Source organism: Physcomitrium patens, chromosome 18 (genome assembly GCF_059467195.1).
Source record: "Physcomitrium patens ecotype Gransden chromosome 18, ASM5946719v1, whole genome shotgun sequence".
Lineage (NCBI taxonomy): Eukaryota > Viridiplantae > Streptophyta > Bryopsida > Funariales > Funariaceae > Physcomitrium > Physcomitrium patens.
This window is the reverse complement of record NC_143427.1, coordinates 6,307,222-6,329,719: the sequence shown is the minus strand read 5'-3', so window position 1 is coordinate 6,329,719 and position 22,498 is coordinate 6,307,222. Positions and strand designations below refer to the sequence as shown.

At 44.8% G+C, this 22,498-nt stretch overlaps 2 protein-coding genes across 5 annotated transcripts; one reads left to right on the top strand and one right to left on the bottom strand.

Annotated features, from left to right (window-relative positions):
- Nucleotides 1–41: 41 nt before the first annotated feature.
- Nucleotides 42–14,451, bottom strand: LOC112295166 (brefeldin A-inhibited guanine nucleotide-exchange protein 5). The gene is made up of 34 exons (XM_024546392.3): nt 14,039–14,451; nt 13,337–13,403; nt 12,589–12,838; nt 12,115–12,236; nt 11,694–11,752; nt 11,490–11,547; nt 11,208–11,295; nt 10,644–10,961; nt 10,140–10,198; nt 9,908–9,977; nt 9,723–9,791; nt 9,296–9,418; nt 8,907–8,960; nt 8,560–8,645; nt 8,250–8,346; nt 7,907–8,005; nt 7,580–7,807; nt 7,189–7,299; nt 6,546–6,730; nt 6,236–6,410; nt 5,514–5,944; nt 4,958–5,375; nt 4,485–4,724; nt 4,144–4,267; nt 3,859–4,007; nt 3,289–3,648; nt 2,980–3,146; nt 2,394–2,704; nt 2,082–2,239; nt 1,622–1,741; nt 1,350–1,486; nt 910–1,225; nt 583–678; nt 42–301 (listed from the first exon to the last, which is right to left on the bottom strand). The coding sequence occupies exons 1-34, from the start codon at nt 14,145–14,147 to the stop codon at nt 239–241; spliced, it is 5,517 nt and encodes a 1,838-aa protein (XP_024402160.1). The 5' UTR covers nt 14,148–14,451; the 3' UTR covers nt 42–238.
- Nucleotides 14,452–14,775: 324 nt separating this feature from the next.
- Nucleotides 14,776–20,335, top strand: LOC112295169 (uncharacterized). 4 transcript variants are annotated; one of them, XM_024546394.3, is made up of 14 exons: nt 14,776–15,108; nt 15,359–15,784; nt 16,024–16,103; nt 16,361–16,452; nt 16,766–16,926; nt 17,176–17,327; nt 17,512–17,621; nt 17,793–17,956; nt 18,228–18,317; nt 18,416–18,487; nt 18,809–18,946; nt 19,272–19,427; nt 19,549–19,601; nt 19,749–20,335. In XM_024546394.3, exons 2-14 carry the CDS (start codon nt 15,685–15,687, stop codon nt 20,010–20,012), a joined length of 1,632 nt encoding a protein of 543 aa, XP_024402162.1. In that variant the 5' UTR covers nt 14,776–15,108; nt 15,359–15,684; the 3' UTR covers nt 20,013–20,335. The 4 variants fall into 4 exon arrangements, with proteins under 4 accessions (XP_024402162.1, XP_090100648.1, XP_090100649.1 ...); XM_090244522.1 differs by having other exon boundaries at nt 14,884–15,784; XM_090244523.1 differs by having other exon boundaries at nt 14,918–15,784; nt 18,228–18,308.
- The last annotated feature ends 2,163 nt before the right edge of the window (nt 20,336–22,498 follow it).

Sequence of the window (22,498 nt, the reverse complement as noted above, 5' to 3'; positions counted from 1 at the left end):
AAAAGAAAGACAAAGGATTATAATAAACATACAAAAATCAATGCAAGTTGTGAAAACATTACCTATGAAAAATAGAAATACAATTTAAAAATTCAACGGCAAAAACCCTAAAACGGAATAATGATTCCATCTCAACAAGTCTACAAGGGATGACTGTCCAGCCTCACTATGACCGGCTTCTCTATCCACAAAAAAACCAACCTTCAAAACTGAATCCACTCCCTGCTCCTACCCACATTCAGGGCAGAAGAGCTACCAATTGCACCCTAAATAGCTCCCCCAATGCCTTCCTCACGTCCATCTGCACAAATGTCGTCAACCATATCAGGCAACTGCCACCACAAGCTCATCAACAACCTGTAAGAAGCAATCGACTAGTATAAATCGAACAAGTGTACCCAAACCCCGAACACCACACTACAGCCAAACGGACATATTTCCGGGTGCCGTTGCTAACAAAACCTCAGAGCGGATAAAGCCCTGGAATAATGGGGACTCATAGGGCAACCGAGGAAACCAACGTTGGGAAAACACCACATATCCATCCAAACATTCAAATCAACCATAGACAGAAGCTCAAACCTGGTCACTACAGATAAGCTTCGTGAAATAAGGGTAAAATTCTGGTAAAAGTTTTTTGAACAGGAGGGTATCCATGTCCCTCATCGCCTCCAACACCTGCAAAAAACAATGCTCCCACACTCAGCCTCCTCAAATGCAACTCAAACTCTTCACTACACCTCACTACCCTTGCATTTCATTCACAACATATGACAACGCTAACATAGCGTGTCCCGCACACAGCGCCTGCACAAACTCCAGGAATTCAATGTCCACATCTTCCAACTAAGCTCTTCCCAATCCCGCCACATCAAACAACCTCAACGCCACTCAGGCATATCAATCTACCTCAGCAGTCACTGCTGACCGCGGATCAAGCACTCGGTGGAAACCACTCTGCACAGCCTCGTCTGGAACTGGTTGCAAAGCGGCAACTTCTTTCAAAACGTGCCCACAAAATGACACCAACTGCCTCTCAGCCTCCTCTCTCAGCTTCTGCCTCCCACCTTTCCATGATATCTCACCAATTTCGGGATCTCCATTTCCCTGCTCCACATTCTCATGACTTCTCACTTCATGAACACTCTCAGCCGCAATTTTGTTCAGCACTGCAAGATAAATCTTCGTACCTTCCGTCTCCTGAGGCAGCAGATTTGGGGGAGGCCTGTACCACAAATCCAACCGCTACTATCAAGACAACCTCCCATCACCCCGTCACACGCACTCCCAAACCTCCCACCAACTTCACGCGCTAAAATATTATCCTTCCACAGTCACCGGAAACTCACCTATCACCATACACGTGCTGCATCCTACTTCGAAGGTTCGAGTCTTTGTTGTACGAAGCAGAAAAATCTACCATTGACAACAGAGTATCCATAACCAGTCGCTTGTGTGACGGTTGAAGTCTCTGCCAGTGATTCCTCTGTCCAACCCAATGCAAACGCATGTTAACAGTATCACTACAACCACCAGGCCCTCTCCACTGCACAACCAACTCATCAATCCCGAATGCAACGGAAGCACCCTCCACTTTTCAGTGTATTTAAGAAATCCATACTTGGAGACTATCCAGCGCACCCAACAGCAAAAGCTGTATCACGCATTTCGTCCTCACATCCTGCAGCAAAGGCCCTTCCACTTCGCTGCCGTCCGGACCTTGCTCGCCCATATCCACATCCTGCACAATCCACTCGTTTGACACATCGCCTAGCATTAAAATTAACATCTGCATTCATCATGCACATCCAACGTAACGTCCTCTCAAACATGCACAACCTGAACAATGGGTCCTGCATCTACCAAGCCGCCTTTAACATTCCTAACCACGATCCGCGTTGCCCCCAACGCCTTGCATGATGCCCATCTCGACACCACGGTCCCCAACAGCTTCAGAGCAGTCACCAACCTCCATTTATTCCACCACCAAAAATATTCATCTCGAAAGGTATCTCCACAACCCCTCCAACCATTCTGTCCTACACAAAGTGAACCATGTTCTGCTCGAAAACCCACAATACCTGCAAAGAACTATGTACACCACCATCCGCAGGTTTGCCTCTAACACTCCTGAATGTCGTGTTCTTCAACAACACTGTATCCATCACGTTGCTCATGAAAGACCGTCCACTTGCCTTGCCAACCCTCGGAGAAGCAACTGATGCTGCTGCTTCGGAACCTAAACAAACAAACACCACGCTTCCAGTTCAAACCACAGCTAACAAACAACCAACAAACCATTCCAAAAAGCCCGCCTTGAACCTAGTCCTCTCCTCCGCACCATCTCTCATTGTAACCTCCATGCACTGCTTTGCCGTCACCACGATCACTACCTTCAGACTCTGCGATGCTCAATCTTTCAAGTCGATCATCGGCCACAGCGTCATAACTTGGCGCTCGATTAGTCTTCGATGAGTCACAGTTGCTCAGACTCTTCGGCATTCCTTCCACTGCGCCGTTGTCGCGAGCGTCAAAATGCCCCCTATCCCCCTCAGATTGACCGTATGAGCTATAACCTCCTCGCATACTCGATGAAGGGGATGCAATCGACAGCGCCCTTTGTCCTGAGACATTATCTGACCCAAACGTCAACATGCTCTCCGGGTTCAACAGTTCCACTGGTTGCGTGGTGTAACACGCATCCCTGTACAACGACCACACCCATCATCAGCAAACTCTATCTCCTGCCCATCCGTTCAACGCACCCAAGTATCCGGCTCAGTTCCCACCCTCGAATCTAATTATCTTCACATTCACAACACAACTCCAGCCGCCTACCAACTCCCTCCCAAGGACAGACATCGCCAGGATGAAAAGGGCATGGATAACTTGCACATCAGCCCAATAACTGTGAAGCACAAGACCCACTTATCTGCATATCCCTCATCAATGCCTGCACTTCTGCGTAGCAAAACTTACCGAATACTGTCCAGTAAAGTCGTCCAATCCTTATCGTTGAACTGGTGGCCGCCAACTTCAGCGAGTCGAACCACAGCACCCATCGAAATTGCTGCCAAGGTTTGATCTGGCCGGGTACCGCAGTCCAGCAATAACCCTAGCAATGCCGGTAGCAAAAACGAAACCTCCTGCAACCACAGAATAACACCCTGTAAGAACCACGCCACCAATGTTCCTCCACTGGCTCCAACAACTCGATTCAAAACTGTCCAATTTCTACAACCACGACGCCACCAGCACCGCCCAGCATAAGCTGTTGTACGACAGCACCTTGTAGAAACTGCTGAACAGGTCGCATAAAAGCTGCAGCGAGTGTATGCAAGTTTCCCGAAGCCACTGATCTACAGACGCCGGCTTCTCCCCATCTTTATTAGCATAGCGAACGTAGTCGAAAATGGGAAACAATACACGATGGAACACAATCTCCCAGAAAGCTCCAGAAAAGTTCTTCCCCCGCTCCTTCAGGAGGTCAAATAGAACCTCCAAAGCACAGCTCCTAACTTCTATTCGCGGATCCGACGTCAGACCCGACAGTCCAGCCAGCATTGGAAATAAGTAGTACTCCGACGCCTCAAGATACGGTTGATCTTCGCTCCCTCCTAGATTCCAAACACCACCGCCTATCTGGCCCTACAACATCCACCAACACCTTGTCATTGTGAATTTGAAACTAACTTCGCCACAGCATTCTGCTTTGCGGCAACGTCCGCTCAAATAAAAACTGCAAAACCATAAACTTCCTGGACAAACACACATCCTTCGCGTGAACCAAAGTATAAACACATTCACGCTCATCAGGCAGCTGTCCATATCCCTGATCGCTTGGACCAGCCAACTTACATCTGCCAGCCGATCCTCACAGATTCGAAGAAGAGCGATCGCTTTCAGACTAGTCTGTGAACTGATCCTATTGTTTGCAAATGCAACCAGACAATGCACGCAGTCCATAAAGCAATCTCCAACCACCTGATCGAAATGCTCCAGCACAACTGCACCACAAGCCACCAAGTCAACCACTACGTGGTCACCACCGGGTACTGTAGATGCGGCATTTTCACCATTGCATCATCCAAGTCCAACGGCTTTCACATTATCAAAATAATAAAGGTAACATCAGCACACTACCTTGCTCCACGTGCTCAAAAGCAATGTTAGCTATGGATACCACACTATCATACGCGGTTAAGGAGAAGAACATGAACACACTTCGCCACCCAGATTTAATGCTCCCAACCTTCGATTTGATCATCTGAAAACATCATACTGCTCAGAATCAGATATCTCCCCAAGTGCTCTCGCGTTCCTTCATCACAGAATATTCACACAACATCGCACTCCAGCTCGTCCAGGTCGACAACTCCACGATCCTCATAAACTCGCTCAGACAACACATCAGATACGGCCAACTACCACGTAATTGCAGGAGCAGGAGTCACACGAATGCACCCCATCGCATACCACATTACCTGTACCATGCAGTCCACGATGAGAGCTCTGATCGTCGGGTTTTTGCTGTTCCGCATAATCATAACAAAAGGCCTCAGAATATCATTCTGGAACGTGAAGTTCGCCAATTCCACCCTCTCAAGATACTTCACCGCAAGTTGCCGAAGAGAATCGATTGTATACATTGCAATCTTCTCATCAGAATGGCTTCCAGCTGCAGCGAAGTGCACAGATAGAACTGCCCATATCCTGGCCCAAACCTGAACCACCAATCCAAGCGCCCTGTCAGCGCTGTCTAGCCTTACCGTCACATACATGCACGCAATAATCATTACAACCACCACCTCCGACACATCCACCGCCCTACCGCCAAAGCTACTTCCTCACACTGGACATCTAGTACCGAACCTTCGCACACCACCCCTACCTAGTCAACCTACTGTGCACGATTCTACCACACTCAATCCCATCACCCTCACATCACCCACTTTACCATTCGAATCCGTGTCATGTTGGAGGAGCTAATCTCCACTAGCTTCGTCAAACTGAACACGCGTGGTGGAGACTGCCTCAACTCTTCGGCTGAAACGCTACACAAAGCTGCAAAGAACTCCACTATCGCATCGCTTGGTAGCTGAACACTGTTCACAAATACTTGTTCCGTCGCCTTCCCGGTCAGCTCCGTCAACGATAGCATCAAAGAGTCCCGAGATATCTGGTTGCTACCCTGCATCAGGGTCGATGCAATGCCCGAAGTTGTGACTATGAACTCCAGCCTCGATACGCACTCCAAAACAGCATTCCACGTGTCTTGCAACGCTTCTGGCTCGTTCTGGCACATTGTTAGCAGTGTCTTCAAAGCCTCCACATTCTTCGACCGCATTTCCATTGGTGCGTGCAAAAACGTGGACCTGCAAGAGTAAAGCACACAATCGAATGCAACTATTAACCTCGCCCGCATGCTGCAACATTACAGCTTCAAAACCCTCACGTACCCACCAATTGGCGCTATCAACAACGCCACGAGACCTCCAAAAATAGACACCAACCTCACTAACGACGTCAGAAATGCATAACGCATGGTCTCCATTCCCAGGGCCTTCGTCAAGTGTATTCCCAGTCGAACCCCTTCCATGCACAGGAGAACTCCAGACTTGCTGTCGCTGTCCTCCATAGTCACAGAGAACGCTGCAAGCAATGGCCACCCAACGGCATCCAGCATGGGACGAGCCAGGTCTTCATGCTCTGCCTTGTGAAACACCCCTTTCTTGAACCTTACTTTCTTGAATATCGTCTGCGTCACGTCGATTATCTCATCGCTCTCTTTCTTTGCATCCGCTGCATTTCTTCCTCTAAATCCACCCAGATTCAAGATACTCACCAGCGACCTTCTCTTTTCGCGCCTCTCCCGCTTAGAATCCTCGTCCTTCAGTTTTATCTCCTCTCCAACTATAGAATCATATATTTCTTCCAACAGTTCCTGAAGATGGAAAACTCCACAAATCAGCTGCGCTGCACTTGTCGCAATACTTGTCAAAGTTCAATCCAACGGGTCGCAACACACCTTTTTGGGCCGCGTCGCCACACTGGACCGAAAACCCATGATCTTCTATGTGCATACCAAGCCTCAACAGCCTCGCCAGTCCCTAACCAAATCTCACACGTTCTAAAACCACGTCCAACAACTCACGATTCTAGACCAAGGATCGTCAACAACAATTGTGTTCTCAGTCAATGCTTGTGTGTCCACTGGTCATGGGCTGTGCTATACCAGGGCAGCGTGCTCATCCACGTCGCTGGACGAATTCATGCGCACAAAAGCAGACTTGGTCATCTTCTTCGTCACCATAGGATTGTGGGCGTCGGTACTTAGCATGATCACTGCATACGCCAGTACATACGCAGTGTCCGCGTTCTTAAACAGACTTGGGTTATCACGGCAATAGCTGCACAGCAATATAGGCATATCAGTCACCAATCATCCAAACAACGGCAAGCTCACCTCAACCCGAAATTTCAGATCGAGACCGTTCCTGTCGTCAACTACAAACCATGAATACTCAGCCTCTCTGCGAAACTACCTCTCTGCAAACTTCTCCATGATACGATCGATCTTCTGCGCTTCACCAGGAAGACGAAACCCGTTCAGAAAAATCCGAATGGCTTTGTCAAACTTCATGCCACTAAGATCCAGCGCATCAACATACGAGTGCATTACTGCCATCGAAAACTCGTCGTGCTGCCCCAAGTAGTCCCCAATCATCGTCTGTAGCAGTAAGACCCAAACACGTCACACCCATACCCACTGGAACACTGCTTTACTCAAAGGCTCAAGTTCACATTAAAAATGCTGAGGCTTGACAACATACAACCTTTCCACTCTACCGCCATACATAATCAGGATCTTACGGACAAACTTGGATCTTGTTAATAACACAAACCCAACTCTTGCCAGAAACGCTACCAGCCAGTCCACATAGCGTAGAATACATACCCTTTCATCAAATATGACCACCTCAACCACCACCACCAAAACAAGAACAACAAGAACAACATCAACAATTACAATCAAGACTCTCTTTACCTCGTGATGCCCTCAGGTTACAGCCTACTCTAACCTCAGGCACTATGAGCCGTACACACACAATACGAGAATCTGAAGGACAGGCAGGACCATGTAAAAATTTGGTATAATCCATACTCCAACTGCCCAAAAACAAGTACCTTATCCAACCCTGGCGACTCCCTCAGAAACTGAGCAACTGCTTTCGGCTCCTTGGCTACAAGATTATGCTCGAAAAGGAACTTCATCCCGCTCGACGGCTTCACATTGAACTGTACAATCAAATCACTTGTCAAAACCACCACAGATACCCTGCTCGAACCCTGCATATCATACTTAAAAGTTACAGGAAAAACGCCACATCTGCCTTTTGTAAATAGCCCCCCACTAACAATCAGCCTAACTATCCACCAAAAAAATTTCATTCCTAAATAACAGCATCACCACTGGTAGCCATTGCGTTACTACCGGTACTACCGCATTCAAAAATTCTGCGTTCATTTTGCAAGCCTGATGTCATCCACGTAATCAATGTCTTTAAACCATGACTACCTTGGCAATACCACTCTCCAGAGAGACCTTCAGAGCTTTTGCTTTTTCAAATTCATCCCCTTGGGTCACAGACTTGGTGTCATCTTTCACTTCCACATCACTGCCGTCACCATTCATCCCATCGCCATCGACCTCAACCTCAGCAACAGAAAGATCAGGAAACACAGGTCTGTTCCCTCTCTGTTTTGATGTCCACGTTCCGAGTGACCTTAGAACGCTCACCAGGCACTGTGAATCAACACAAAAACCAATACTACACATCAGGCACCCAACGACGCCATCGAGGAAAAATTTCACATGACCTATATACATGAACGAATGATTCACCTGAAGGGCCGAGGCTTTCAATGCAATGCTTTGCGAGGCATTCGCAGCATTGAGATCTCCACTGACCGTTGCTTGGGCGAGTCGTGATAGGGAATTAACCTTCATCACACGCATGCATCGGATACTCCAATCGCACAAGTCAGATTTGCTGCAACATGGACAAGCTCAAAAAGGCACAATGGAGCACGAAAACTGGCCGACACACATTTCTGCTAAACCAACAATGACCACTATCTCCCTGCTACCACTCATCAATGACAACATCATCATGCGTTGTTCTCCTTAACCGCTGACGGCCTCCGTACTAACAAATATGCATTTGTAACATCTTTTCATTTCTTACCATGCGTTCAAATAAGTTCGTGGCCTCCAGATCGCAATCATAGTTCACAAAAATGTCCGTCAGCATCTGCGGATCATCGCAAGCCTTCCCCACCATTCTGCAGTGTCACAGGGTACACTCCATCAGTTTGTACCCCAAACGTGGGGGCATGCTCAACATTGTCCTATCACTCAAGCCGTCCTCATGTTGGTGCCATACGCACCGTATCACCAAACTCTTCATCGTCGCATCACAATCAATCAACGTATTAGAGTATCCCCAATATAAAGGTACGTTCTCAAACTATCTCATTCAATAGATCGAACCGTACTTCAGGACTGCTGACTTCTGATGAAGAGGACAGTCGATGTCTAAGGACCGCAAAACAATCAAGTTGAAAAGTATTCCCAACTCCGCCTACACAACAACCCCAACTAGTCAGAAACAGTGACACGGATGACAAGCTTTGCGGCGACGCTTCCAAACACCTGATAAGGACCAATACGGGTTAGCAAACGGCTCAAGAATACCCTGTAACGTGCCAACATGTTCAATTTTATCGCTCATTCAAAACATGAAACTGACATGCATAAGCACATTGCTGATGCTATTTCAACGGATCCAAAAACCTTCGCATCAACTGACGACCACTACGAGGGTGACGTGCCGCAACTTCACCTTGAGGCTAGTTCTGTAGCGTTGCATCATTATAAAAAAGATGTTCACTGCGAGCTATCAACACAAAAACTCACAGAATTAGCAACTCTGAAGCCTCAATAACAATGCATATCTAACACTAGTGTGGATGCATGCATATCATATCACATCATGCTAGCCGAACACATTAAACACCCAAACAAGATGTCTGATCCCAGGTTTCTCCTCCACCTCCGACTCACGTCTATAAACTACGCCCAAATTATCAACCCGAGCCCCCATCTGACCGACGAACGAATGTCTTCGACAAAATCAGCACACTACCAACGCACTCTACTCACCACCTACTCCAGCCTATCAGTTACACTTTCGTCAAGAAACCAACCACGAAACAAGTTTCAAGCACCAACCTGGAAAACTGCTGCAGTTGGCGAAACACACGATCTCAACAATGCATAGCATATGTACGCTTTTACGAGCTCGATGAAAGCGAAGTTCGTCGTGAAAGCATGACTTACACTTTCCAGGCATCCCTACACATCAGACCAGCGTCCATCACACAACAGACCCAACAAAATCTGAATCCTATTACCGGAAACGAACAAGACCTCCCCATTGATAACACTTCCAACAAGACCTCACAGCCCAACCGTACATGACCATAAGGCGACAATGCATCAAAAGCATACAGCGGAATGATAACGTTGCATGTAAATATACATAATTCGCGAACCTTGATATGCCCTCAATCTACAATACAAATCTAAAGAGGCTTTTACACCACAACTTCATCTTGAAAACAATCGCACACGATCAAATTGCACAACAAAAGTAGACCTGGAGCAGCTCAAGAGAAAGTAGCTTGGTTCTATTCAGCAGATCATCACTTCCATCCTTCATGGCCATCTGCACGCGCGCAATCCTGCACGCTTAGATTATCAATGACATCACTATGATCCAGTTCCAGCATTGCGAGAGACCAAACAAAAAGGCAGATACGAGAATGGACGGAAGTGTCTTACTTTGGAGATGGTGCGGAGGACAAGAAGAGCATCCTTCTGGCCCAAGGTCAAAAGATCCAGGTCCTTCCCACTGCCACGGTTCAAAACATGCACACCACGTCAACACCTCGATGAAGCAACATCAGGGAAGGTTTCAACAGCACGACCACAGAGTTTTACCACCACCACCACCAATTTCTACTCTCCTGTTCTACACCAGTTCAGCCTCACAAGGTGACCCAGAAGTACGCACTCAAGATTCTTGATCGCTCCTTCAGGAGTTACAGCTTGGTCCAAAGCAGCTTCAATACCCTGCAAAAGCACACCGCAAAAAACCCACGTGAGTCCTCCTCGGACAAAAAAAAAGCATGACATATTCTGTACTGCAGCAACAGCTGAGCTGCATTGCCTACACAGGCACTTCCACAACGCAACATGTGCTTTGCACCTTCACCCAAAACTACGTGCACAGAGCACGTGCACCCTTCGTATGCACCTGTACAGCACCTAACCCGATTCAAGGAGAAAATAACCTGCTTAGGAACGCAACATCGACAATGACAAAAGATGAAAACAAAGACACGAGAGCGACGAAGGAAAGCAAGAGCACTGAAACACAAACATACTGGAATTTGTTGAAAACCATCTAGGACACATAAAAGCAGCAGCGCAGTGCTGTCATCGTAAGCAGAGTCAAAGGTGTGGTCGTTTCAGGCCTCCAATAATTCCTTAAAAAGCACCGTTGCAAGTCACAAACCTTGAGATTGGATTCGGTAGCCAGATGTTGAAACTCCGCAATTAGCACTGGTGGAGGGGTGCTTGGCAGCGGTCGAAGTGACCGAATAGACATTTCCATCGTCTCCCCTGTGCTCGCATTCCTTGCTTCCCCAGTCTCTGGGTCTATATGAATTGTGGTCGTCCTGCTGTACACCAATGCTGGCTCCGCTGCGCTTTGCCCATCGTCTTCGTGGGGGACATTCTCATTCGAAGATGTAACTGGGTCTTCGTCGTTGGAGCTGCTAGCATGTGCATCGTCAGGTGCTTGTGCTGATGGTGATGACACAATCTTACCAGCCTGCACAATGTAAAGATTCTTAGCAAACAAAAGTAGACCGAGAAGTAATCGTTGAACTGCAGACACAGATCCGGTGTGCATGGTATAATGCCAATCAACGCTAGCTTGAGCAACACAGTTGAAAACCACAACATCTCTAAGTTCGCCAACACCAATCCACGAGTGCGAGAAATAACCAGACACCACGATCTACTCTGTTTCATAACCTGACCGACTGGCAAACTCCATGTTCATCTACACAATCACCTCTATGTCAGACTCCATGCGCCTCAAAACAATGTTGATCATCTGTGTCAAAGTTGCCCTCGCAGTCGCCTGGTTCACAGGGTTCTTGCTGCATTGCACACACCACATAATACACATCACTAAACGTAATCACAACGCAGAAATCGAAATCACGTGCATGAATATTTGAATCACACGGTTACCTAACCCGGGCAACAACGCTGATATCCATGGACCACTTCTTACCAGCCAGTTCTGGTTACCACGACTTCCAATGGTTACTACCTTACTCCTATACCGTACCTGTTCAAAACGATGTTGTAGCACGTTCGAATAGCAGTCAAGAAACATTCTCCACGCACTGCAGTTTCGCGACAAACAGAACCAAGTTAGACCCACGCCAGCTTCAAGAGTCATCTATTGTTCATTCCCGTCTAGGAACTGCAGAAATCCTCAGTATCAAATGCCTGCCATACCTCAGTCGAACAGTTGCCAGTGAGCAAATACCTTGAAAAGTTGGTGAAGCTACGGCTGTCAGAAGCACCTTAATGACCTGAAGAACCAAACTGCACCCCAAAACAGACCACACAAGCCAACATATTGTGAATACCCTTCACGAGATGCATCTTTCACAGTATGTAAATTCAACCAAGCAATATTAAGCTTCGACACATACGCTCACACAGCTAAAACCGAAATCTGAATTGTAAACCAGGTCGGAGTGATCTGCACGGCAGACCTGTAAATTCAACTGGAACAGCAGCCACTGACTGCAAAATGGAGCTAATGATTTGTAACTTAGACAAACTTCGTGCACACTCCCGAAAGCATGCCCCAGCTTTCACACAAAGACAGATTATTCATTATTGCAAACCTCCGTCCAAAGCACCTATCACGAACATCACAAACTGCTCAAGGCAGATCTTACCTGTCAGGTGCGGTAGTGTCATCAGACGCACAGACCATGTTTAAAATTTCAGTTGCCAACTGCGTGTTCCTTCCTCCATCCACACCAGCTTCTCCCACCAGATGGCCGTACGATATAAGTTTCTACACACATTGTGCTAACTAGACGTTCAGTTCAAGCTGAAACTTTTCTCATTTAAAACTGTCCATTGTTACCTATCGCTAGTAGTGTTCGGCTTTTTGGTTAATCTCGCAAAGTTAGATAAACTTCCCGCACAATATATGTCCCTTCATGATCGGCTCATCTGCTGGTATATAACTTAATCCATGGAACTAAGAAAAGAACAAAAGAAAACTTTGACCACGATATCACGTGCACAAATTACTTATTGGTATCATTTCCGATCCACATTGTCCTTGTGCTGTTCGTGATAAGTGTATAATCTTATAGATAATGTGCTCCCACAATATTTGAGGAGCAGGTGTATAGTCTTACATGCAGGCAGTCCAGAGCTGGTTCCATGAGCTTGGACTGCTTCGTCTCACAGGCCAGACGCAAGGGTGAGATCACCAGGTCTGCTTCGGAACCTTCCAGCATATGTCCGGCCTCAGATAAAGCTGCCGCAGCCGCCAGTCCGGTACTAGACTTGGAGGGCGATACAACCAGGCTGGTCTGCGTAGACTGCTGGTCGCCTTCTTCAGGGCTTGACGCATCACCTTCGGAGACATTGTCTTGGACAACGGATCTGCATCCAACCCCCACACATCACCAGAAGCACAAGGTAAGTGCCGGTTCGCCGATCCAAAAGGAAGGGCTGAAGACTGGAACGACCCTCCACTAGAGACAAGCACGATTATACACAGTCCGCATCAGCTTAGGAACATAGGCTTCCTCAGAAAGAACAAGACTTAACCGATGGACTCTCCTGGACGATTGATCACTTCATCTTCTTCTACAGAAAATGCCCCATGTACATAATAGAAAAAACTGTCGTGACGTATGGAGACTACTCCACCTCCCCATGACGCTCGATTTCCCTTTCTGTTCGGCGCTCACATGTGACAAGCACGGAGATGCCTATCACTTTCACTTTCCAACTTTGCCGAACAGCAACTCTGATGAAACCAAACGCAACTCCACATACGTATTCTGTACCACTTTCAGCTACCACCTGATGAAATTGAGAAACGGAAGTAATTTGGATACAAGGAGAAGAAGGTATAACATGATCCCGGGGGCTTACATTACATCACGAAAGATTGGCACGGGCACTTCTTGGAGCTCAGACAGTGGTGACACAGGTTTCCTGTCTGCAATCATACGGGGAAAAACCCCAAATTAGTGACGTGCCCCCAAGGCCACAACCGTTGTGTCCGGAACATTTACGAAATAAGGCTAGAGGATCCTTTAATAAACTACAATCTTCGATGCTTGGAACATTCTCTCTTCCAACTTCTTGAAAATTAGCCGTCATCCATGAATCAAACGAATTCCCTTATCCATTTCACGAAGTCAATCGCCGGGATTTATCAGTGATCATTGCTCATGCATCTATCTGTTTTATTCCCTTAGAAAAGAAATATTGTAATAAAATTTGCTTTTGTAATTATGATACACAGGAAAGTAGTAGGGTTTAGAGGAAATAGTAAGAAAGAGCACGAGCATCAATTTACTGAATCTATATCAACATATCTCCGTTTGTATGAAAATGTACGACCTTTGTCGAATTTGTCATACATGTGACGAATGATTCCTAATTGAAACTGGCGCAATGCAGGTAGACTCCAATTTAATGCAATGCCAGAAAAGTATCTTCTATGAAACACTGGAACTTCGCTGTACTGAAACTGACAATACTCGTCGCTGCGTTAGGGCGTATTTCTTGATAAACTTCTTATAGGGCCAAATCAAACCACTCGGATCGCCAGAAAAGTAGAGAAATCACCTAAATATGCCTTGAGAGCAGTCTGCAAACTGGGAAACCTGCGAGCCGCTGGATCCTTCAGCATACATTCGAATGCGCGCGTCACGAAGGCACCCCCAGCCTCCGCCATGGTTGCAGTTTGGCGCTAATTCAAACCTCCTCTCTCATAACCCCAGATTCAAACCTCCTAATCACGGGCTGACGAGCTCTACAGCCTCCTTAAATGCGAAAAAAAAAAAAAAACAAACAAACAAACAAAAAACACACCTACATGCAGATATATATGTTTATATACATATATATATATATATATATATGCACACACACACAACAATAAGACACGCTCGAATCAATTTTTAAGAGGCCGTTGCATCCGCTCTTCTGTTCACTAGGAAGTGACAATCGATCAATAAGCCTGGCTTCCCACTTCGGACGCTAGTCGCAAGGGACTGTCCAGCCACCGTCCCGGCATCCATATCCTGAACCAGGTCGTTTCTCCAGGTACCCAAACCCTTTCGTCCCCTCAACTGCTTCCCAACTCCATGCTTCAAAACTCGTGTGAGGTGTTAACCGAGGCGCTAAAGGTGCTCAATTTCACCCACTGGGTTCTAAGAAAGAGTATATCACCATTTATTAAAACCAATACTAGTAACATTCAGGAAAAATATCAGGGAAAATTATTACATCTATTCCTTATAGAGCTCAAAATATTATATTGATAAAATACTATATGATAAAATAAAATGTAAGATTTTATTTTTAAATGTGATGTGTATATATATATATATATATATATATATATGTGTGTGTGTGTGCGGGTGTGTATTGTGATTATCTGAACTTGCATTGCACAGCTACACCCACATATCTAAAAGCTCCGACACTCAACATATTTATGCTATGGTTGCGCAGGCTTGAACCCTAGCGGTGTCTCCGATCTGCGATAGACTTCTTAATTCCAGCACACATTGCAGTGTGCCGGCCTCTGATTTTGGAGGTTTTGCTTTCGAATGCATCTTGGATGTCGTCGAGTCAGGTTATTCTCCTACGTGTTGGCGAAGGGTTTGTGCTTCATAGTGATCTGGTGCTAGGTGAGGTTTTTACCGGCACTATACTAGCTTTCGGAGATTGCCTCTGACTTACTCTGAATGTCGCTAGCGTGAAGGGAGATTTGAGTGGAGCATTGACATCGCTGAAGTATCGCGTTGTTGTTTCTTTTTTCTTTTTTTGAATGGTCACAGCTTAGCTTCAGGTTGAGCAGAACAGGAGATTCAAGCTGTGCTTTAGAGTAGCAATTGTGTGTTTGTCTCACTTCTGACACTGGGGAACTGTAAATTACAGTTTATTAAATCAATGAGATTGGCAAAAATTAGCCATTCGAGATTTTGGCGTTGTAAGGTGGGCGTTAACATCGGGGATTCTTTAGAGGAGGCTTCAACTGTGCGTATGCAGTGAAGATTAATAGTAAGCCCTAATTGAATGAGACACGCTATTTAGACGGACACAGAACATGATAGCTACTTGATAGATTTTAGGATGAAACGAGCCTATACTATCTGGGGAAGGATCGAATTTTGATGTAGTTATTAGGATAAAGTAGAAACAAATTGTTTAATGCGAAGCTGAAATTGAGAGGAGAAGGAGCTGTTCCGTTGTCGAGAATAGAGATGGTGGGCTGCAAAAGTGAGGACGCTGAGGGGGAGGATGAAATCAAACCTGGAGCGAAGGAAGGATCGCTCCTCTTCCACACCTTCATGCATCTCATGGGTCAGCATTCTTTCCCATTCAATTGAGTGTTGTGAGGCTCTTCGAGTGCTGGTAAATGTACTGAAAGGTTCAGTTGTGTCATATTCAAATTTTTCTGTTCAGAATCAACATCGATGTGTCTATTATTGCATCATTTATGCTTTCTGGGACCCTTGTGGTGAGTAATATTAAGCTTTCTTTCTGTATTAGTTTTGTTTTATCTTTCTATGACAATATGGGTATGGTGGTTACAAGGCCAGTGTCTCAGGTTTCTTCTCGTCTGCTATCGTTTTTCCTCAACGTATTAGTGGCACGCCGACTCACTCGTGAACAATTCGGAGTATGTGTTAGGACTTTCTTCCCTCTTCACCACGTGCTCCTTATGCTGCTCTTGTAAGTGATTGCCTGAGTGCCATTTGTGACATGGTTGATTTAGCGAATCTCTTGAGCATTCAACAGCTCTGGAATTCCTCAAGTTGTCGAAGTGCAAGCTGGTTCTAATTGATTATCTCGGTGCTCAACCTTCCGAGTGTTTCTGCTTAATTATTACTATATGCACCATTGGATAATCGGCCTGACCAACTCGTTCTATTGCAGTTGCAAGCTGTGCAGTTCCACCTTTTCACAACGACTGTGCTGTTCATCAGTCGGGAAGGATTCCGTCGGGGCTGTCTCCGCGGAAATGTTGGGTGAGTACTGCAGCATATGAATATTTAATCTGTTGCTAATATCTTGTTTCAGGTGAAGGCATGACTTTTTATTTTGTGGTTGTATCTTGCTGAGCATTTTGAATGCTGCTCTTTAAATTAAGCTTTGGCTCTCGTCTCTTTTTCTCCGTCCTCCTGAAGTGTATCGCTGTATCTACTTCCAGAGGAAAAGCTGCACTAGAATATTGAAAGTGCAATACGGCAACGTCTTCCAAGCTTTAGTGTCGATATCAAGTTTTTTAGACCCTGTAACTTTTTGTTGAGATTAATTTTTGGATGTGACTTTTTGTTACAGACGGAATGATTCCGAGTCTGAAAGCAACGCTAGGGTTTTGGCAGTGGCATGGCTTACATTGCCATGGGGCGTTATTGCATCAGTTGGTGTATATAAAGTTGTAATGTGGTGGCAAGGCATCAGTATTTCTCAGGATTATGCTTCCTCTATGGTTGTGTTAGGTAAGGTCTTGAACCACATCACAATTCTTGGGGAATTAAAGAAGCCATCATATGATTGTGGATTCTCTCTGCTTGTGAACAAAGCTGCTATGAGATCTAAACACAGGTTTTTATCTTAATCTACGCAGTGCAATCCTGTTGTGATGTATTTGTTAGACCAACAGGCTCATGTTCACAATCTGGTGGCTTATACTTAAGCAATCTCTCAAAGAAACTACTGAGCAGTTTTTGTTTTGGAGGATAGAATAGGAACAGCAGCGCTACTGGAGTTAGGTTCTGAACCTCTATATATTTTAGCACAGCATTTGTTGCTTTTACGCGTACGCATGATCATTGAAGGAGTGGCTACATTTACTCGATGTGTTGTCACTTACGTCCTTCTTATCCAAGGCATTGGAGTGGTAATTTTCCGATCCCCACTTGTCTTTGTACATTTGAAGTCCTGATCTACTTGTTACTGTTTCATGCGTTGTGCAGTGTTGTTCACTGCTCTTACTATCACGTATTGTATTTTTATTCTTTCTCTTACATAATGCTAGGAGGGTGCTTGTTGCGATTTTTCACTCGAGTACTATGGCTTGGCAGGGCGGTGGACTAGTATTTGCATATGCACAACTCGCATTTAGCGTTTGCTTGCTTTTAGGCTACTGGTTTTACTTCCTGTGCAATTACAAAGGAACTTTGTTTCCCTTCAGGTATTATTGCTGTAGTTTTGTATGGTCTTCTTGCAAAGCAGTTTGGCGCTGCAATTTCATATGTTTATCTGTTCATTGTTGTTGCAATTTCTATGCAGCAAATAGATTCTTTGCATCTTTGAAGACGTCCATGCAAATCCTTTGGTGTCTGAAGCAAGGGTTTGAATACAGGAACAAAGGGAAGCCGATACTTGACTTTGCCCTCATTTATTTATGTGCCACGTTCACATTTCAGTCGGTTCAAAAGTTGGTGCTACAAGAAGGCGAGAAGTTGGTGCTTGTGCTCTTCGACACAGCCTACAATCAGGGTGTTTATGGCCTTGTGGATAAACTAGGTGTGTGTTCATTCCTTTTATTCACATCCAAAAGCTTTTCATCTCTACATTTCATACAAAATGTTGCTATATATGTTCATGTTTTTGGCTTTGCTGACTCGTCATTAGTGTCTGTATGGAAGCAAGTCTAGATCTTAGCTGAGCGCTTGTTTCTTGGTATAGGTGTTCAAGGATGTGCAGATGGTTAGAATGTTTGTTAGAGCTATGTATAATGCGATTGGATAAATTGCAACAGTTTTGGACCTGTATTAATTAATTCTTGGAAGTGCAGGGAGTCTAGTTGTGCGATCTATATTTCAACCCTTCGAGGAAAGTGCATTTACGATGTTTGCGAAGGCTGGATCAACTATTGGTACGGAAGGTTAGTATGTATCTCAGATTCCATCAATGGATCATTTGATTAATCTAATGTTATGACAAGCACTTACACTACCACTCTGGTCCCTGGTCTGCTGGCAGACAGAACGAGGAACTCAAAAAGTGGTGTGGAGCGCGTACTTATACTAGCATTGAAACTCGCGAATCTAGTTGGTGAGGACCTATTGCCCTGCTTGCATCTCATGTTTTGAAACCGGGCACAGGAATTATGCCCTGCGTCAAGAAAATTGGATATCTCAGTTCACTTCTTTGAATTGTACACACAGTTCCCTTCACTTTTGACGAGATCATGGTGTTAACTGTCTTTTCATCAGATTCGAGAAGGTCTTCACGATGTCTCTCTTTCCTAAAATGACTCTTTCAGAACAACGTCTGGATGGTGATTTGCCGATGCTCTTGTTTAAAAGGCCATCATTGTTTTTTGAGACTATCTATCTTACTCTGTTTCTTTTTTCATCTTTATATCATTTCCAGGGTCAGTGTTTGTTGCGTTTGGCCCAAATTTTGCGTATGTGCTACTCCGCTTGTTGTATACAAGGGATTGGAGCGATGGAGATGCCACTGTTGCATTAGGATACTACTGCATTTACATTCTGGCTCTTGCACTTAATGGTACGTAAATTTCACAACTACGATGAGGGATCAAGGCTTTTAGCGATTTTGTTAGGAAATCGATTCCCTATCTGACTGTCCATCTTGTACTTTTAAATGGTACCACTAGAGTAGCACAAAGATGCCAAGAATTATGTTGTTATAGGTCGATTGGTTCTAAATCCATGATCTCCAATCTTCATATCTATCATGTCTTTCTCATGAACTTGCAGACAATAGATATATGTAGTGTATTCACTAGTTTTTGGATAAAATATCTTTCTAGAACATTGTCGTTTTCCTTTGGATGCAAGTGCATTCATTTTTTTGATTGTGGGGCTTTCAGGCGTAAGTGAAGCATTTCTGCATGCAGTCGTGACGAAAGGAGAGTTACTGCAATCCAACGTGTGGCTTTTTGCGTTTTCGATCGTGTACATGTGTCTAAGTGTGGTACTTACACGGGCTGCTCCATCAACTGGCCTAATCTTGGCTAATTCTATCAGTATCCTTTATTTAAGAACCTACTCTTGCAGCGAACTTCTCGCACAAGTAGGGATAATAGGCACTTCATGTTTTTTTCTTTAATTTCACCTTCACCTTCTGTTATACCTTGACAATCCTAGATATGGGGATGCGGATCGTCTACTCACTCACTTTTATCCAACACTTTTTCAGCGTAAGATTTAGATGTCCTTTCACATTCTTTGGTGATGCACAATCTTCACAAATCGTGACCGTAGGAACACTCTCCGTCGTGTATTGACTTAGTTTCGCTGAGTTTGAGTCTAATCCTTTCTGACGTTATTGTTGTTGTTGTCGGCAGGATTCCCAAACATTCTCATTATGGCAGGCGGTCCCAAACTGGAAAGTTGTGGGAGCTTTAGTAAGCTCTGCCATGATAACCCACTTGTCCAAGAGGTTCGTGCTGGACTACGACAATTTTTTTCCATCCGCAGTCTTGCATGTGGGGATTGGTATTGCTTGCCTGAGCGTAGTTCTTTCGACTGTGTACAATTATGAGAGACCATTCCTTCATGAGCTTTCTACTTTCAGAGGCTCTGGAAGACACAAGCCGAAGAGTAATTGATTTATGTGATCACACATTGGTCATAAAATTACGATTCAGCTTCTCGTTTTGTATTTATGGATCACAAAAGGGACTGCTCCTTCTATCTTTTGACCGGAACGCAATGATGCTCTTTTACCGGTTTGTTTTGTAGCCTCCAACAGATTCAACTCTCTCATTACAGTTTACTAGTAGCTTATCCAGGGCCTCAGCCATCCGTGATAGGAGTGTAGTGAGGGAAGTGGCAAAAGAGATTTGCAATTTCATCTTTTTCCTCGTCAAACACACCTTGCTGATCAATTCACCTCAATTGAATTCAGTAAACTACCCATTTGTATTTTCTATTCAAGATTTATGAATGTTGCATGTTTACAAGATTTATATAATTGAAAAAAACGGTTGAAGTTTTTAAAGAGCTTTGAGGCACAATTGGTTATTTCAATCATTTTTTTGCAAATCAAGGTTATCTAATGAGAAATAAATGAATATGATGGAATTTCTCTCATGAAGGTGATAGTTTTTTTTCTTTATTTTTGTGGATTTAGAAACCTGTAGATCTCTAGCTTTTTGGACACTGGTGTAAAGGCGAAGATGAACGTCTTCCAAGAGGACGATGGGATCTCAATTTGAGTATACAATCCAATTTTGGCTATTGGCTGTTGAAATCAACTAGAACAATTTTTCATTAATGATTCAATTCACTAATAGATTATAACTTGAAGTAATGATGTTACCTTTTCAAATAGGAAATTTGGTGTTGCCTGTCTGCATTAGAACTTGAAAACGGAACACAGAAGCCGAACCAACGTCTTAAAATCTTCTTATCATATTTAATCACTTCTTGTTATAATTTAATTCATGTACAATCAATACTTGATTTTGGTGTGGACATCATGCAAGCCAGCCAAGTATCACAGACGTGACCAACAGGCAAGTTGTAAACAAAGGAGATTTCCTAGAAAAATCAAAAATGGAAACATGGGATTCTTCGTCTAACCCTTTCGATGAACAACGAAAACATGGATCAGAAAAGATCATCAGATAAGACCAAAATCTTAGTCTCAACGCGGCTAAAATTGACGATGCGACAAAGGCCGCCGATCTGGTGCAGAAACTGCAACTGCTCGAATGCACTTCTTGTGATCCGTGGAAGCATTTCACATGCCAAGGCCACCTCTAAACCTGATTGGAAGCGGTAGCAGGTAGAGGAGATTAATGCGAATGGGTTTTTTGATGGACAGACGATACTGAGAGAGCAAATTTGGATGTTTGTAGCCTCTGTCGGAGGCGGAGGAGTGTGGCCTCGAATTTTACCAACAGTTGTTTGCGAAGACTCGTCATGAGATTTGTTGCAACGATGGGCTACGAACCCCCTGGAAGATCGTAGCCTCTCTCACAATAGAATGATGCTTACTCCATTCCCAATGCTAAAAATAATTCATGCAGGGGTTTGATCTTTGCTGCAGCGGCTGCTACTTTGTTCTTCGGTGCATTCATTCAAATGTCGGGAATTATCGAAAGCGTTCATCCTGAGTTCGAGCCCTCAACGTCTCCCACCATTCCGCCATATAAACCCTCCTCCCTGTTGACAATGTCCTAGTTCCTATCGTACCTTTGCCCTCGTCGATCGGTTGCTGCGGGTGTGGAGAGCGGACTTGGTGTCTAGTCGTGTTACTTGGCTTATTGGTTCGTGTCAGAGGTTTGTTTGGGGCTTTGTGCGATGAACCCAGTTCTTGTGTTTTCTGAAGTAGGTGATGAGCCAACTTCAGGCTCGTTCGGCAAACACCCGTAGTGACCACTGAAATCCTCCGTCTTCGCGGACTCTAGGGCTAACGCAGATCCGGAATCTCCCAGTACTTGTGAGAATGTTTAATGGCTTCACCAGGACGTGATGTGTCCGGGCACAATGTCTCCAGATGATCAACGTGGAATTCACAGTACTGAATACACTGATGGGTCTTAACCAGAAACTAATCCATGCAGATCTTACTTCCTGGCGAAGAATTTTGCATTTGTAACCTCCAGAGTTTACATCGCACACAAATGTATTCTATTTGTTCGTAACCAAGTACTGCTATGAGGATTCATTGCTCCCTCCGTCGAATAAATATGGGGACAATTACCGGATCTGAATAGAATCTGGTATGGAGGCTCATCGTATCCTTACACGAGTATCTCCAATGTGGGTAGTTACGTCACCTAAGATCCCTCGTGTCAGATTCCGGGGAACCCGACCTGAGGATGGGTACATTCCATAATCTCATAATGTTCTCAGCGTGGCAAAACGGTCTGATCTGGATACGCGGATTTCCTGTTCTCGCATGTATAGATGAGGCAGAAAGCCCACTCAATTGTGACGGGTATATATCATCAGTAAAATGTACGTTTTGAATGCGATTATCCTATTGCATTCAAACGTGGTAATAACACCAAGATACAGGACTAGAATCATATAATACTTGTGAGTATATTAGTTAAATTCCATCTACATGTTTACATGTGCAATT

What these genes read in the sequence shown, in the direction of transcription:
- LOC112295166 (XM_024546392.3), bottom strand. Translation starts at nt 14,147, where the DNA reads ATGGCGGAGGCTGGGGGTGCCTTCGTGACGCGCGCATTCGAATGTATG. An exon ending in ATGGAGAAGTTTGCAGAGAG is followed by an intron (nt 6,411 to 6,545) that starts GTAGTTTCGCAG and finishes ATTGCTGTGCAG; the next exon opens with CTATTGCCGTGATAACCCAA. An exon ending in TGTTCAGCAGTTTCTACAAG is followed by an intron (nt 3,147 to 3,288) that starts GTGCTGTCGTAC and finishes CTGTGGTTGCAG; the next exon opens with GAGGTTTCGTTTTTGCTACC.
- LOC112295169 (XM_024546394.3), top strand. Translation starts at nt 15,685, where the DNA reads ATGGTGGGCTGCAAAAGTGAGGACGCTGAGGGGGAGGATGAAATCAAA. An exon ending in TGTCTCCGCGGAAATGTTGG is followed by an intron (nt 16,453 to 16,765) that starts GTGAGTACTGCA and finishes TTTTTGTTACAG; the next exon opens with ACGGAATGATTCCGAGTCTG. An exon ending in TTATCCAACACTTTTTCAGC is followed by an intron (nt 19,602 to 19,748) that starts GTAAGATTTAGA and finishes TGTTGTCGGCAG; the next exon opens with GATTCCCAAACATTCTCATT.